This window comes from Equus asinus, chromosome 22 (assembly GCF_041296235.1).
Source record: "Equus asinus isolate D_3611 breed Donkey chromosome 22, EquAss-T2T_v2, whole genome shotgun sequence".
In the NCBI taxonomy this organism is placed as follows: Eukaryota; Metazoa; Chordata; class Mammalia; order Perissodactyla; family Equidae; genus Equus; species Equus asinus.
In genome coordinates this window covers 40852714-40870202 of record NC_091811.1, presented here as the reverse complement: position 1 = coordinate 40870202, position 17489 = coordinate 40852714, and the positions used below count along the sequence as shown (strand labels likewise).

At 33.8% G+C, this 17489-nt stretch overlaps 1 protein-coding gene across 11 annotated transcripts in view; it reads right to left on the bottom strand.

Moving 5' to 3' along the window:
- DNM1L (dynamin 1 like) overlaps positions 1–17489 on the bottom strand; it is a 46327-nt gene that overhangs the window by 13028 nt on the left and 15810 nt on the right. For 3 of the 11 annotated variants that reach the window (XM_044775311.2, XM_044775310.2, XM_044775314.2), the window contains exons 2-10: positions 16463–16610; positions 13369–13407; positions 11834–11880; positions 11361–11432; positions 8869–8955; positions 6793–6955; positions 4330–4450; positions 2482–2613; positions 1324–1530 (exon numbers count right to left, since the gene is read on the bottom strand). In XM_044775311.2, the coding sequence (XP_044631246.1) occupies positions 1324–1530; positions 2482–2613; positions 4330–4450; positions 6793–6955; positions 8869–8955; positions 11361–11432; positions 11834–11880; positions 13369–13407; positions 16463–16610 (1016 nt within the window). The remainder of the gene's footprint in view (positions 1–1323; positions 1531–2481; positions 2614–4329; positions 4451–6792; positions 6956–8868; positions 8956–11360; positions 11433–11833; positions 11881–13368; positions 13408–16462; positions 16611–17489) is intronic. The other 8 variants (XM_044775313.2, XM_044775312.2, XM_044775315.2 and 5 more) reach the window with 3 other exon arrangements.

Genomic DNA, 17489 nt, shown 5'->3' with positions numbered 1-17489 from the left:
CTTATAAAACTATCTGTGTATGTTATATGCACTTTTCTGGATATGTATTATATTTAATAAGTATTTAAATAAAAATAGTTGATTATACCCCTTTTTGCCACCTAATCAAATCTCATATTTTATACCTTGACCTACCTTACCCACTAAGGCTCCTCTTAGTAATGTTAATTTCCCTCAATATGCCACACATATAACCATTCAATAATTAGTCTGTTAAACACTCTCTTTATGGAGTTAACTCACATAAAAGGCCACCTGGTTTACACAAAGGTACATAAAACTACACACACACGAGTGCATGTGTAATTGGTGAAATGTGAAAAGCTCTGTGGACTGTACCAATGTGCATTTTCTGGTTTTGTTATTGAAGGATAGTTATGCAAGACGTCAACACTGGGAGAGGCGGGATGAAGGCTGAATGGGACCTCCAATATACATTTATTTGTAACTTCAGAAGAGTCTATAATTATTTCAAAATTAAAGATTTTTTTGAAATAAGAGTATAGAGAACTGGACATTCTTATATATTGCTAGTAGTAAAACAATACAACCTACTAATAGTATAGCAATAATAAGATCTGAGGATGTTATACCCTATGATCTAGTAATTCCCTAGGAATTTATCCTAATGGTTTACTTGGATACATGCCCCAAAGGTAATCCATTACAACATCGTTTATATTTATGTATAATTGAAAACAAACTATTTATAGTAGGGGTCTGGTTCAACAAATGAGAGTATATCTATAAAGTAAAATACTATGTAGATCTTAAAACTGATAATATAAATGTATAATTAATATTAGTTGTAACATGTTGATATAAGGAAATAATTCCAAAGTAGCATGTATAGCATGTGATTTTTAAAGATGTGTAATATAAGTATTTCTAATGTTTTATAAATGCATAGAAAAATGTCTAGATTAATGCCAAAATTAGCAGGTATTATCTTTGGATGATGGAATTAAGGATCATTTTGTTCTTATATTTTATTCTTTTTACTTACCTGCATTTAACTTTTTCATGAAAAATGATACTGTGTGTAGTAAAGAAACATTGAAAAATTCAAATTATGAAGTATTTAAAATGTTTATCAAAGTCTTGTTAGAAAAAAAAGTCTTGTTAGAAAAAACAACTCTGAAATTTTTACTTTACATAGTTTATGAAGCATTTTTACACACATATCAGACATAATCCTAAAATTCCTATAAAGTGATATTCCTGTTTTATAGATAATAAATTACAATCAGATAATCTCAGAATTAAAGCAAAAATCATCCAGCAATCCAGGTAACCATATCCACAGAGAAACTTCTTACTTACAGCTCAGAAGTTTCAATATACTTTGCCGTTCCTTCAATAGTGTTACAATATTCTGTGGCAAACTTGGTAATAAGCTGGAGTAGAGTAGCACTTTTGTCATCCACAGGTTCCCCGTAGCTGTTTAGAAGAGACTGATACTGAGCAGCCAGGACGTTTATTCTGGTCTTCAGTTCCGGTAAGCAGTCTCTGATGTGGTGCATCAGTAACCTAAGACAGGTTAGAGAGGAAGGATTTTGAAGTAAAATTGTGTATTGTGAAGACCCAAACAGGTCAAATTTTAAAAATACAGATAATGGCGAAACCTGTCAAATACTTTGTCTTGGCAGGAAATAATGCAATTTAGACTAGGAGTAAATACTTAGTCTGAAAAATAATGTCATGAAAGAAGCTGTCTTGGTCAATGCTTTTCAAATTTCAACCCATCAAATTGTAGCAATTGCTGAGAACAAAATATAAATTGAAAAAATATATATTTTTATATTATTGCAACTACCTCAAAGAAAGTAAGCTACTCAATCCAATTCTACCTATGTAATTTTGGTTTCTGACTTATCTTTTACAATGGGGACTCAGAATAGTGAAAATCAGTCTTATTAAGATCCAAGTCCATCCGCCTTTAATGTATTTAGGGAATAAGACAAAAGCAAGGGACAATAGCTTTCACTTCAGTCATATATAAATCATCTAGAAAGGTCTTCCAGTCCCACTACCGTAAGTGGGCATTCAGAATTAAAGATACACAGCTTAAATTCTTTTTATGAATAGGAATAGAAGACATCCTAAATTAAGACTAGATTATGTGAAATTTTTAAATTTCAATTCAGTTCCTGAAATCCAAAGTGGAAATGAAGTCATGTGCTATCTAGTTCTATCCTCAAAAGTATTACACTGACTGTCAAGAATTTCATAATTAAAACATTTTAAAGTTTACTTGAGCATTCCTAGACTACATGATGATTTAATGCCACCCACCCCAATAAAAACAGAGACATCCACATGTCTCTACTATACAAGAACCTATGGAATTGGATGATGGAATTAAGGGTCAAACAGTACACACAAGAACATTATGAAACTGTAAGGAACTGGAAATGAATGGTCTTAGACACCTATTGGAAAACCAAAAATATCTCATTTTCCAAGAGGTAAAAATGTTACCTGTTTAGAGTCCTAGCAAGATACTTTGTTCCATTTCTATTGGCCAGAGATGGGTATTTCTTTTGAAGGAAAGCATATTCATCACGGATTGAATCAGTTACACACTTCTTATTGTTAATGTCTAGCTGGCTCCTAAAGTTGAAAAATAACAACACTGTTCAAGTAAATTCAACTGTGGTCCTCTACATACCTTGGATGATGATGGTGATGATGATAGCACCAGGCACTGTTCCTAATGCCTGACATGGATTGTGTTATTTAATTCTCACAATAACTCCATGTGATAGGTGTTATCCCATTTGATAGCAAAGGAAGTGAGGCTCAGGGAGGTTAAACTTACACAAGGTCACATACCAAGCGGCTCAGCCAAGATTCAAACTATGTGACTTGTAAGTAAGTATGCCTGAACAGTTTAGGCCTCATTATTACCATTCACTACAGTCAAAAGCAGTACTCTTAAATAACAGGGACAGAGGTGAAAAAATATGTGTATTAACTATTATATGTGTGTTAACTATTAATATGTGTATTAACTAACTATATTTATCCATGGACAGGCAACTAATTTCTACCAAAATATAATTAGGTTAACTTGAAGAGCAGTCATCTACAAATACAACAGTTTTATACCACCTGCTTGCCTGAACAGGGAAATAATGAGATTTTTTTTAAGTCTTAATAGGCATGAGGTAGGAGGACATATGAATAGAAGCAGACAACTGGAATGGATCCTAGATTTTATTTAGTAAAAACATTTTCATTTTTAAAAGGGCTGAGACCCAAAGATGGCTGGTGTCGTTTAACGTGGGTTTAAACCCATCTAGTTTGTGGACGAACTAGGACTAGAACCCAGATCTCATGAGAATTTCAGTGTTCTCTGTATAAAGGCTTTGGACCAAGAGAGATCTTCATTTGAACTGGGCTCTGCTTTCACCAGCTATGTGACTTTGGTAAATGTATAACTTAAGTTTTTTTTCTTTTTTTTTTTTTTTAAAGATTGGCACCTGAGCTAACAATGTTGCCAATCTTTTTTTTCTTGCTTTTTCTCCCCAAATCCCCCCAGTATATAGTTGCATATTTTTTATTCTTAGTTGTGAGTCCTTCTAATTGTGGCATGTGGGATGCCGCCTCAACATGGCCTAGTGAGCGGTGCCATGTCCGCGCCCAGGATCCAAACTGGTGAAACCCTGGGCCACTGAGGCGGAGTACGCAAACTTAACCACTCGGCCACGGGCTGGCCCCCTGAGTTTTCTGATTATAAAATAGACATCAACACCTGCCTCATCAGGGCTGTTGTAGGGGTTCATAAGGATATCATTTGCAAATTGCTCCCAGTATAGTGTCTGAACATAATTAGACACTCAACAATAGTTTCCTTTCCACAATTTTTAATACCAGCTATTTATAACTAGGGTACCTTTAATAAAATTTCTCCAGGTCATATCCTGGCAATTACATAGAATCACTAACGCTAGACATTAAACTAATCTATTAAAATCCTACCACCTTAACACAAACTCTTTCTTGATTGGGTGCAAATTAAATAGTATTTTTTCTTATCCAGTGCCCTCCTCATACATAACAGGCAGGAATTTTTAAAACCTCACTATTAAATTATCTTCCATTTTGTGGTAATGTTTACTCTAGAAACATTTTCCATCAAAAATATCTACAGGAGACTTTGGTGAATTTCTCTTCTCTCTTTAGAGCAATGAATTCTTTAGCAATACCAAGATTACAGTAAAAGGGGGAAAAACAGGACACTATCACATTTCAGACTGATTTTTAAAATTTAGATTTGCTTTGAAATGAGAATGCTGAATTCTTATCCCATTCTTAATTGCTAACCTGTTAACTACTCCAATTATTCCAAGTTTGACTGGTATAACCCTTCCCATCAATACATCCATGGCATCAGTACCCGCATCCATGAGATCAAGTTTAGTGATTACAGCTAGGGTTCTGCGACCTGATAAATGCAAAAAAGAAAAAAAATGACCCATTAAATAAAGCCATTAAGTATTAATTAAGGAAAATCCTCACCTATAATCCCACCTAACATTATCTCTGTCATCATTTTGGAAATGCTTTTCTAATCTTTGCTTACAAATACTTTTTAAAAACTAATTTTAATCATTGTGTACTTTTTTTTTGGTGAGGAAGATTGGCCCTGAGCTAATATCTGTTGCCAATCTTCCTCTTTTTTATTGAGGAAGATTGTGGCTGAGCTAACATCTGTGACAATCTTCCTCTATTTTATGTGGAATGCCACCACAGCGTGGCTTGATGAGCCGTGCTAGGTCCACGACCTGGATACAAACCAGCAAACCCCAGGCCGCCAAAGCAGAGCGTGCAAACTTAACCACTACACCACTGGGCCGGCCCCTACAATTTTTTATAATTTTCATATGTAATTTTATATTAGCTCTTTGGGCTTTTTATAAGCATTTAAAGAATTTCTTTAAAATTTACTTCTTTTGTGTACAATTCTACAAGTTTTGACAAATGCAAATGGTTATGTCACTACCACCTCAAGACAGAACAGTTCCATTACCCCCAAAATTTTCTTGTGCTACCCAATCAAACCCATTTTCCATTCCCAGCTTTGCCTTTTTCAGAAGGTTATATAAATAGAATCCTATACATAGCCTTTTTTTTTTTTTTTTTTATTAATGTTATGATGGATTACAAGCTTGTGAAATTTCAGTTGTACATTTTTGTTAGTCATGTTGTGGGTACACCACTTCCCCCTCCGTACCCTCCCTATACATAGCCTTTTGAGTCTGGCTTCTTTGGCAGACTCAGAATGCATCTGAGAGTCATCCATATTGTTGCACGTATCAATAGTTCATTCCTTTTTATTGCTGAGTAGTCTTCCATGGTATGCATGTACTATACTTTGGTTATTAATTCTCCATTTGAGAAACATCTGAGTTGTTTCCAGTTTTAGGAAATGATGAATAAAACTACCATAGACATTTGCAGACAGGTTTTTATATGAACATACGTTTTTATTTAACATGGGTAAACATCTAGAAGTGGGACTACTGATTTAACTTTTTAAGAAACTGCCAAACTATCTCCCAAAATCACTATCCGATTCCCACCAGCAACGTGTGAGAGTCCCAGCTGCTCTGCATAATGTCCAATCTTACATATGACGTTTTTTAAATGTAAACATTTTTCCATATTGTACCAAATCTATAAAATCATCCTTTTTAATGACTTCATATTCTATTATTATCTTAATTTACTTAATTGTTCCTACTGTGGGCCATATTAAGTTGATTCTAGTTTTATGATACTATAAATAATACTGGATTGGATTATTTCCTTATAATATATTACTAGATTAAGACTATGAGATCAAAAGCACAATCACAGTTATGGCTCAAGGGTCAATTTAAAATAAAATGCATATAAAATGTCTAACAGTTTAATACAAATAAAATTTAAATAAATCTTTTGATATAGCTTATCTTTTAATTTAACTGAAATGAGTGTTACTCATGTAATAAAAGTTTCTTAAAAACTTGAAATAAAAATATTTTAAAAAGTCGCCCGGTTTATGGGAATTTTAATTTCCTACCCAATTTATTTGAAATTCTTCTTCAAAGCAGGAAAAAAGAAAGATGACACAGCTCACAGAACCTCCAAATACTCAGGTAAAAAAAAACTGGCTCCTGTATGGAGCAAAGCATACATTTATTAGCAGCAATAATAACCACTCTCCTACGAGCTGGTGTTTTATATATACTAGGAGATACACACTACAGCCTTAGTCAAGTATCATACACTGATGCACAGTCTGGGTCAGGATGGAGTTAGGAATGCTTCATAAAAGGATTTTACTTCTATTTCTAAGAATGCCCTCTGCCTTGAGCATGTTTAAATGTTTTCTGCCTCTGCAGAATTCAGATACCATAATTATCTACTATATCATAAAAATTTACAATGATTTTCCTACTCTGAGAATTATTTAATCTTAGAAGTCAACCATTCAAAATCCTACATCATTTTATTTACACAAACTTTTTGCAAAGCCATTTTATTTTACAACCATTAGGTAACCATTACAAGTATGGACACTGTGTGAAGTATTTTTCCCTAGCCTGTACAGCAACTTATCTGTTAAAACTTTATTTTCCATCAGAATTTCTATTTGAAATTATAAGCAAAATGGAAAACCATTATTTTTTAAATCTGTATTAACAACTAGAAACACTACTTTTAAAAACAAAAATTCCTTTCTTGAAGGTAGATTTACCATTGTTAACTGAGCATTCATTAAATATTAGTATCTGTCCTTACCATCTGGATCTACCTCTCTCGAAATTTTAAGTGCCTCTGACGTCGCCATATCTGTATTAGCAGCAGTGACAGCAAGGATGATGGAATTTGGGTTACTGATGAACCGAAGAATGAGCTCTCTGATTTGAAGCTCAATATCCTTAGGTTGATCACCTACAGGCACCTAAACCAAACAGAGATGAGCAAGGAACTAGTAACAAAAACCAACTCAGCTTTTTCTCTCCCATTTAATCCACAGAACATAGGTATTTCTCCACTTAGAGATAGTTAAAATGAAGACATTATAAACTACAGTGGTATTTATGAATTTGGTAATATGTGAAAGTCTCAAAATGTAACTTTGATATTTGAGAAAATAGCAAAAGTTCACCATGTTAAGAACTGGTCAGTGTTAATTGCCTAGAGACAAATTCATTTGTTAATCAAGTAGCAAATATTTATTGAAAGCCTACTATATTTCAGGCACTGTTCTACATGCCAGATTATGTCACAGGAGTGAATAAAAAAAGACCAAGATCCTTGCCTTCATAGAGCTTACCTTTCAGTGATGAGAGGCAGATAAGAAACCAAGACATATATATAGTATCTAGGTGGTGGTAAGGCTATGGAGAAAATAAAGCAGAACAGGAGGCTAGGGAATGATGAGAGAAGGTTGTGCTTTTAAATTATTTTTAATTGGATTATGCTCTTTAATAGACTAATCAGGGAAGACCTCACTCAGATAATGACATCTGAGAGAATGATCAGAAACAGGAGATAAGGGAGAGGTATATGCATATACGTGAGGGAAGTACATTCCAGCAGAATGAACAATAAGGACAGAAGGCTGGAGCAGGAGTTAGCAGAAGACTAATGGGGACAAATCAGGGAGATACTTTAGCTCTCTTTAAGAACTCAAGCTTTTACTGTCAGTGAAATGAGAAGCTTCTGGAGAGTTTTTTTTTTTTTTTTTTCTTTTTAAAGATTGGCAGCTGAGCTAACATCTGTTGCCAATCCTTTTTTTCTTCTTCTTCTTCTCCCCAAAGCTGCCCAGTATATAGTTGTGTATTCTAATTGTAGGTCCTCTGGTTGTGCTATGTGGGACGCTGCCTCAGCATGGCCTGATGAGCGGTGCCCAGTCTGCGCCCAAGATCCGAACCAGCGAAACCCTGGGCCGCTGAAGCGGGGCGCTTGAACTCAACCACTCGGCCACGGGGCCAGCCCCTCTGGAGAGATTTTGAGCCAAGGAATGAAATAATCTAACTTTCACTTTAACAGCATCACTCTGGCTTCTTAGTTAAGAACGGATTATGAGGAAGACCTGTTAGGAGGCTATCATAGTAACCCAGGTGAGATGATAGTAATCCAGGTGAGATGATACATCAGAATGGCAGCAACAAATTTGTAAGACATGATAGAGTTCTGGACCTATTTTAAAGGTTTGGAGAACGAAGAGGATTTGCTGACAGAGGAAGTAGGATGTGGGATAAGAAGTGTCAAGGATGACTACAAACTTTTTGGCTAAGCAACTGATAGAACAGAGTTGCTATTTATTGAGATGAAGGAGACTACAGAAGGATCAAGTCAGGTTGAGGGACAAGTCAGGAATCTGGTATTAGACACATCAAATCTGAGATACCTATTAGACATTTAAATTTACATGTCAAGTAGACAGATGGATATACAAACCTAGAGATATATGAATGCTGTCAGCATAGAGACACTCATGTATTTAAAGTCATAAGACTGGATGAAATCATCAAGGGGGTAACTGTGTCCCCTTGACAAGAAGTCCAAAAACTGAGCTCTGGGGCACTCACTGTTTAGACACTAGAAAGATGAGAAGAAACCAGCAAGAGACCGAGAAGGAGTAGCCCATGAGACTGGAGATAAACCTGTAGGGTGTGGCATCCTGGAAGCCAAGTAAAGAAAGTGTTTCAAAGAGAAAGGAGGGCTCAACTATGTCAAATGCTGCTAAAAGACCAAGTTAATTGCCAAAAAAAGCTGATTATTTTCATAAAGGGTAAGGAAAAACCACATTTGTTTAAGTGAAAACAAATATGACCAAATCCATAATGAGTTACCACCATTGTTTACCTTGGTCATTCCTGGCAAATCCACAAGTGTCAGATTGACAACATTGGGTGAAAAAATCTTAAGATGAATTGGTTCAGGGCTTACTCCCTAAAAATAAGTTTTAAAATATATTAAAATCACATTAAAATTTCAATGAAATATAAAATGCTAAAGTAAACCTCATTTCAAGTAGATAGACGTTAGATGCTTTTAAATACAAATTAAACCATGATCCCTAAAACATTTCAACAATCAAAACCTGATGAAACACATGGGCAGCCCAGCATGTTATAATCCTATCTAACCCTATAGCATTAATATAAATGATTTATTTCCCCTGTATTATTTCACATTCTTTTCTCTTGAGTCTAAGCAGATACCATTTCTTAAATATGTTTAACAGACTTAGTGCTGAACAAAAGATTAATGTATTTCCTCACTATCCAAATTTATGAGGTTCTTAAGTTCAGAGAGTGAGGCATAGATGACAAGTTATCCAAATCAATGTGGTTCTTAATCTTTGAATATCAAGTGGTAAGAGCCTATTGTAAGAGATTCCTCAGAAAATTTATCTGAATTTTCTGATCCCTGAATTCAAACAGTAAGAATTTGGATAGTGAGAGATACTTATGTTTTCTTTTCCCTAGACTGAGATTATCACGCACACTCCCTCCTCTTTACCACTGGCCCTCTACAAGTTTTAGAGTTGAGTCAGCTACATATAAAAAAACCCTTATAAAGTGTTCATAACTTGTCTTTGTACGTGCCCTTCTTTATCCTTTAAAATTTCTCATCTATTTATCCAGCATATATCTTCCTTCATTAACCCACTGAAAATTCTAATTTCCCAGAAAACTTTTCTGGAACATCCTTCACTGAGTTCTCTATACAGTTAGATTTGCTCTATTAAGATTACTCTGAATTACTTTTCTATTTTAAATATTCCAGAGCTCCAAAGTCATTATATGTTGATATTCGGCATACCTACTTAGGCTGTCTATTTCTCAGGCATTCCCTCATCATGTCCAATACAAAGCTTTGCCCAAATGCCTTTACAACTCCAATCTCATAGGTGTTTTAAATCCTTCAGGGCTTTATGTTAGGCATATGAAATCATTTAGACATTTAGACATGTAATATTACTTACATAAGGTCAAAGTATCATTTACTTCATTACAAACATGATTTAGGAAAGAAAAGATTTTTTATAGATTTTGGGGGTAGAGGACTTCTCATCTTTTAGACACTGTGGATGAGAAAATCTGCTAAGTAAGTAAATCACATCTCAACCATAAATTAAACATCTTGTAGGTATACAGACTTGATCTTTCATGACATTCAGTTTAGTGTAACTAAAAACTTTCCTTTCTGAATCACCAGTCACATCCACTCTAGTCCTAGTACTATGTAAAATTACCACAATTCCTGAGTTCAGTAAAAATCCATGGGGATCACAGGAGAGATGATTCAGACTGGTGTCATGATTAATAACATTCCAAAAGTCAAAATTATCCCTGATATAAGTACAGGAGTGAGGACAAGCTGATCTAGTTCCTGCCACCTTTTCTACCTCTTCTGTCAACCCAATTATTAGACATTCAGGGAAGTATGGCAGCAGTAGCAGTAACCCAAAGGTTCCCAGCCTAGAGTTCAGTAATGAAGAAAGCTTAGGCACTCACTCAAAGAGAGACAAATATCCTGAAGAGACATAAAGAATGAACATGGCTCCAAATATGTCTTTTTGTCAGGGAACAACCTCTCTAGCACAGTATCTGACAGATAAAAGGACTCAAAATACATATCTGTTTGAATGTTAGTACTAGGCTAGGGTCAACTCGTGGGGTTAAATATGCCTCTGGATAATATAAGAAGGGAGGTAAAAACAAAAAGAAAGGTAACAAAGAGAAAGCTAATAGGAATAAAGAGAGAAGAGTGAGAAAACAGAAGCATTTAAAGGAGGTAGCACTGATAGTGCCTGCTGTCAAGATTAACGGTATCTTAGACAACTAATTAATTTTAAATTCTCACAGTCTTAGAAAACAAGAAAATAATTCAGTTGTTAACATTACTTTTCACTTTCACTGAAACAAAAAACAAAACTAATCTTTCTCTCTCTCTACTTTCATAAGCAAATCTAACCTTACTCAGGTAAAAAAAAAAAAAAAGAGCTCTTTAAAATAGATGTATGATGTAAGTTATATAATGCTTCTTGAGTTGGAGTAAATCAACCCATTCAGAAATAGGTAACTTCTTATAACCGAATTAAGTAGAATAACTATATAATAAAGTAGTATGTACAAGATCAAGAATGAACATCTAAATGAAATATCTGATAGCATATAAAAAGTTCTAAGAAACAAGAGATTTTAAGTAAAGTTTTTATATATTTGTGAAAACACTCCATTAGTTTCAAAGACCAGGATTATGAATTTACAATCACACATTATATGCAGAATACTCTCAATGATGTATTTGCTGAGGTTTATACTTTCCAGCTCTAAAAAGATGCCTACCTTATTATTTCCTGAAATCCGTTCTGTTTCATTTTCAATTTCTTGTCGAATTTCATCAAAATCCGTGTAAAGCTAAAAATTATTGACACAAAAAGCACAATATTCAAAATAAATCAAAAGTTCTTAAGTGGGGGGAGTGAATAAATTTCAAGGATGTATACACACCTGCTTCAGAGAATTAGTAAACAAATTCTAATATATACATATATTTTTCTGAGCCAAGGAGTCATAGTTTATATGAGCTTTTCAAAAGCTGCCTGATCCCACAACGATGGAGATATTAGGGCTCAACTTGAAGTACTTTCCAAATAAACTACTGTGATTAGAAATGTTACTAAGATTTATTTTACAAGGAACAGTTGCTTCAAGATAACATGTCACACTGCCAATGATAAGAAACTAAATTATCAACTATTTGTACAAAAAAGTTTTTTTCAACATGTTATTTCTTCATGATATTCTTGTACAATTACCTTATTTTTGGTGTGAAGAAATTTACCCCATTCTTCTGCTTCAACCCCTGGAAAAAAGAAAAACTCCATTTACTGGAAACTATGGAAATTACTTTTTACCTTTAGTAGGAATTCAAAAAGGCAACACAATATTATTTGTTCCTATTTTGCCAGTAACGACAAGTTAACAAACATTTTAAGATCTGCTAAATTATACTTTCACATTTTAAAAACTGTATGATGTATTTCAAAAACAGGACTAACTTCAGATCAGCGTTGCTCATAGGTCTGCCCACCATTTGAAATCCAGATTTTACTAATAAACTTGTTCACTTCTCTTCATTTTTTGTATGTAATTATATTATTTTTAAAAGTATATTCCTTATTTTTAAATATCTTACACACAAAAGCAGTTCATCTGATGAAAGTACTCAATTAAGCTAACGGCGAAAAGAAAAAAGTTAAGAACCCGAGTAATGCAAAAAGCATATAAAAGATTTACATATATAATTCAAGGTAAAAGTTTGCAATACATGAATAAAACAGCTAACTTTTCAATTCGTTTTTTTTTTCCTTCTTCTAATTTGGTTTCCTGTTGGTTACCTATAAAGTCACAATTTGCTATTCCTTTAAACGGCTCTCTCAGTAGTGTGAAGCTATTCTGTAATTTATATGCACTTTCAAGGTGATTTTTCCCCCAGGACCAAGACTATGCTTTCCAGTAGAAATGAAGGTCAGAAAGAAATGAAATGGGGCAGGGGGCACACACTCTGGCATACGCACTGTATGGAGTTGCTACTCTCCATTAGTTTCCAATAATAGGTCTGCTCCTCCTGCACTTGCTGAAGAAAGGAAGATATATTCACTGCAGACACTGCTTCCAGTGGTCTAAAACTTGGAGAGCAAGTTTTGTTGTTTTTCTCAGAGAAGCTAGAAATGTTTACTTGTAGAAAGGTAACCTAACTTTGCCTCCCCCAAGCACTGCTGTTCTGCTTTTGCCAAATACACAGTTTTAAATGTCTTAATGACTGAGTTTATGAATAATGCATATCAGCCACCTGAAATCAAAACAAAAAGGACTATAAGTTATTCAAATAAATACTTGTTGAGGAAAAAGTGGATCAATCCTTTGTGAATAAAGATAAATAAAACTGGATCCTTTTTGCGAGAAAAATGCTCACCTACTTGAAGCTTAGTACCTTCTTCCAAGAAGTCTCATTGGAGGACTGGAGTAATCTAGGTGAACAGAACTCACAGAGGCAGGTACTACATACTAAAGGGGTATTTTTAATTTACCTTATCATATAAAAGAGGCCTGGCTTCACAAGCATATTTTTAAAATTAAAAATAAAATAAATTACATTCGCCACCAAAAAAAGCCTGCATTCTGATGCAATGCCAAAAGGTAACAAGAACAACTAAGACCTGCAATCAAAGAATGTGGATAGGCAAATAAAAATGGAAGAAAAAAAATGCACACAGCCTGTAAGAGTACATAAGCACACATGCAGGCATAATAGAAAAAGAAGGGCCAAAAACAGATGGATAAAGGAAACCTTTAGAAAGGTGTCTTGAGTTTTTCCATGTAGCAGGGTCTGTAGTTAAAGAGAAACAGCACAGAATGATAAGTTTAGTGCTTATCCCTAATATTTTAAACCTTTTTAAAAAATTAAATGTGCAGAAACCTGAACACATTTCAAATGCACATAGCAATTATTCAAAATTTACAACTATATAATTTCCATTACAATTAATTATAATTAAAGGGATATACAATAGTATATAATATTCTAAGTGATATAAATGAAGTATATTGTGTGCCATAATTTATTTTTACTTTCCATTACAATTAACTATGTTACCTCTGGCTTCTAATTCTAACACAAATGGATTAAAATCAATTCACTATTCAAAAATTTGCCTTAGATATGTGATAACTGACATGGGAAAAGACAAATTGCCTGGTAAAAAAGAATCTACAAAATAAACCAAACATCTTTCAAAACCTTAAGAGTAAGTAAATATATGTAAGTATTTACCCTATTCACTAAGACTGAGCTTTATAAGGGATTATTTTCTCTGAAATATATTGACTTTAACAGAACACAACAGAAACAATGTTGGTCTTTAATCAGCATGCTACTTTTGGATTTTGTCTAAAAAGAAATCTGAGGAAAGTGTGATTTATTTCTTACAAATATATGAAAGATAATCATAGTTTAACGTTCAAACCAAACCACCATCCCACTCTAAAACAGTTTGATTTTGTTTTTAGTAAGATTTTCTCAGAAAATTCTTTTACACTGGCAAAGGTGGGGGGGAGCAAGCTGAGAAATACTGTAAATCTATATATTGACACCTCAATTTTCCTTTGTAGTTGGCAGAATGAAGGATTTCACATTAAGTAAATTTTCCTGATAGTTAAAATATCTTAACATTTAATATGTATAATTTATTTTAGCCAGTTTTGATGAAGCTATATCTAAAATAGATTACACTGTTCCATGTCACCTTAGAATACACTGCTCTTAAATGAACCTTTTATTGGTAACATCGGCCTTTATTACATAACAAAGCCCCCTGTTACAAAACAAGGCTATAAATGCCTATACAAAATGGTTAGAGACTTTTTCTTTTTCTGAAATTCTTCTGTCTGGTTTTGTTTTCCTCCCTTTTTCCTCTCTGGTTGTCAGGCTATCGGGCAGTTCATACTCTTCTGGCTAACTGTTTATCTGCTTCATTATTTCTAATTTCCTCTGGGTCAGAATGACTTATGACAAGGTAGAACTGTTTATCCCAAGGATAAAGAGGCTCTGATGAGAAACTAAGGAACTATCCTAGTTATTAATAAGACACATGAAATTTAGTACTCAAAATTTATGAAATCTATTTTGTGTTCTGGATAGCTGAATTGCCATTTTAAGTGAAGTTTCTTTTTTTATATAAAAAATAAGCACTAAGCTTGGGGGAAAAAATATATTAAGGTAAAAATATGCAGATTTACTGACCAACCACCAAGAAGAGACATCAACAAAACATAATGGACACACAAGCAAAGAGATACCAAAGACCGACACCTCTAGGGCTGAAATGTACACCCTTTTCCAGAAACAATGCCTACATCTACAAATAGTTTCCGAGAGACAGGATTATCATCTGCCCTTTTCAGGGTGACTAAAGCAAATGAAGTTAAAAGAAAGACCTAATTAATGCCATACAGTGTTTTAAAGTCTTAGTTTAAGGTATTTGGTAAATTTGATGAAATAAGTTGGTGGGAATGAAATTTTAAAAGTGTTATTATTCTACATATTTGAAGCTGGACCATAGGGTAGTCCAAAATGATTTAAGTTCAAGGTTCAGAATTTCAATAATAAAGAAATATTACAGAAATGCAAAGTGATGAGTAATATACCAGTAAGCTACCTAAGTATCCCAGCCAAAAATATTATTTAACATCTACAACTTCATTAACTTGCTTCACTGATTAACTTTCTACAGTCATAGTAGATGCTCATGACAGGTTTTTGTTTCTCCCCTTTAAAAAAAAAAGCAAGCTATCACCACCAATGCTCCTATAAGTGAACAAAAAAATCAGATACAGAAATTAAAGTCAATTTCATCAATACTATTAGCCCATCTTAGATCAGAATACAAGAAGTAGAATGAAACTACATTGCAAACAGATCTCTGCTGATAAGAAACAAACAGGGTACTCTGCTGCAAATGTAATTTAATAATTAGAGCTATTTTACAGACTCTTATAAATAAGACAGAAAGTCTGAGCCAAACAGTGAGCTAAAAAAGGAAGACTAAATATGTTACTCTCATCAAACATTTCAAACCTAATATAAATGTATGATTAATACAGGATACATGTTTAATAAGCGATTTAAAATCTGCTGATAGACAACATTTCTCAAAATATTTTCAGTTTAACCAAAGAAGAACTGCTATAAAGGACTGTGCATATTTTCTTATCTTAACACTCCACATTCACTATTCACGGGAGGAGGGGATCTTAAGAATCCAAACAGTATGTGCTATACAGGTAAGTCTTAGCAAGAGAAGGATAGCAAAAAAATAATCAAAAAATCAACTCTTTCTAAAAATAATATTCATCTTAGACTGAAGGGCAAAAGATTCAAAATTAACAGGCACATGGTAAGAGCAGAAAAGGGAAGGGAAGGTAACATTGCTATGCTGAAAATCAGTCATTTTAATTTTATTTAAAATAAAATCTTTAAACTAGAATCTAAATTATTTAAATTCTAAATCAAAGTAAAAGAGCAAAAACATTGTTTTAAACACTAGGCAAAAAGTTTAAAATACTACAAAAGAGAGAAAAACTTTTTCTTTAAAATAAATGATTCCTGTTTACCGAGTATCTCACTAGATCGTCCAATGAACAGCATGTACAACAGTTTACCGAGCTGAACTACCAAAAACGTACTATTGCAAACAAGTTTACTCACGGTCATCACAACAAAACTTACTCTTTTTTCACATGAGAAAAGATGTATACCACTTCTCTTCACAGGACTTCTGATTTTGCTACAGCCACTAATTTCTGTCTAATCAATTCATATCTTTTAAATATTTGACAAAAATGAAGAGATGTAAAATAATTCTTAGTCCAATTCTAAAATTTACCATTTTCTTCTCCTGTTGTTTTTCGTTTATCTTCAGGTGAAACGTGGACTAGCTGCAGAATGAGAGGTCTCCGGGTGACAATACCAGTGCCTCTGGGAAGCAGGTCCCTCCCCACTAGGCTTTCTAGCACTGAGCTCTTTCCACTGCTCTGAAAACAGAATATACAAGAGCAAAATGAGTTTCTTAACAGAGTTTTTGTAACTTAATAAGACTACACTAACGAAGCAGCAAAGAAACTTCAAAGAAAAAATTATTGCAGACTTTTTATATTTTCTATCTTGTATCTTTAGTTCTTTAAAATAAAATCCAAAAAGAGAGAAGATAAAGGCCCACTTCCCCATTATTTCCCTACCTTTTTTGATACTCTCTCAGCCAGATTTTCAAAATCTATTTAATACTGGTATACATAAATTATGCCTATAAGATGTAGACATTTTACTTTAAATGAGGTAGTACTATATGTATTTTTCTCTAATTTGCTTTTATTTTTAATGTAACAATCAGGGATATCATTCCATATCAATGTATTAACTTCTGTGTTTAACACTTAAATAATATACCACCCCATGTAAAACCAGACCCCGAGTGATAGACATTTAAACAGTTTTTGCTATTGTTAAGCAATGCTGCAATGAACATGCTTTGTACATATAACTTTATTTATCCTATTACCTCATTAGGTTTAGTTCATTAAATGAAATTGCTGTGATTAAAGAGCATATACGTTTTAAGCATTCACAAATACTGCCAGACTGCACACCACAACATGGCAGGCACCAAGCTACACCTCCCGTTCACTTTGCTGCATCCCCCTCAGCATTAGGCATTATCATCACTCTTGTCAAGCTGCTACTTCAATAGATGAACACTGACAACTCATTTAAATTTGCGTTCCTTATTATTCAAGACAGGCATCATTTTGTTTAAGGGCTTTCTACATTTTTCCTTCAGTGATTTGCTTGTTCAAATGCTGCCATTTTATATGTTCCTTATTAGTTTATAAAGCTCTTTATCCATATCAATATTT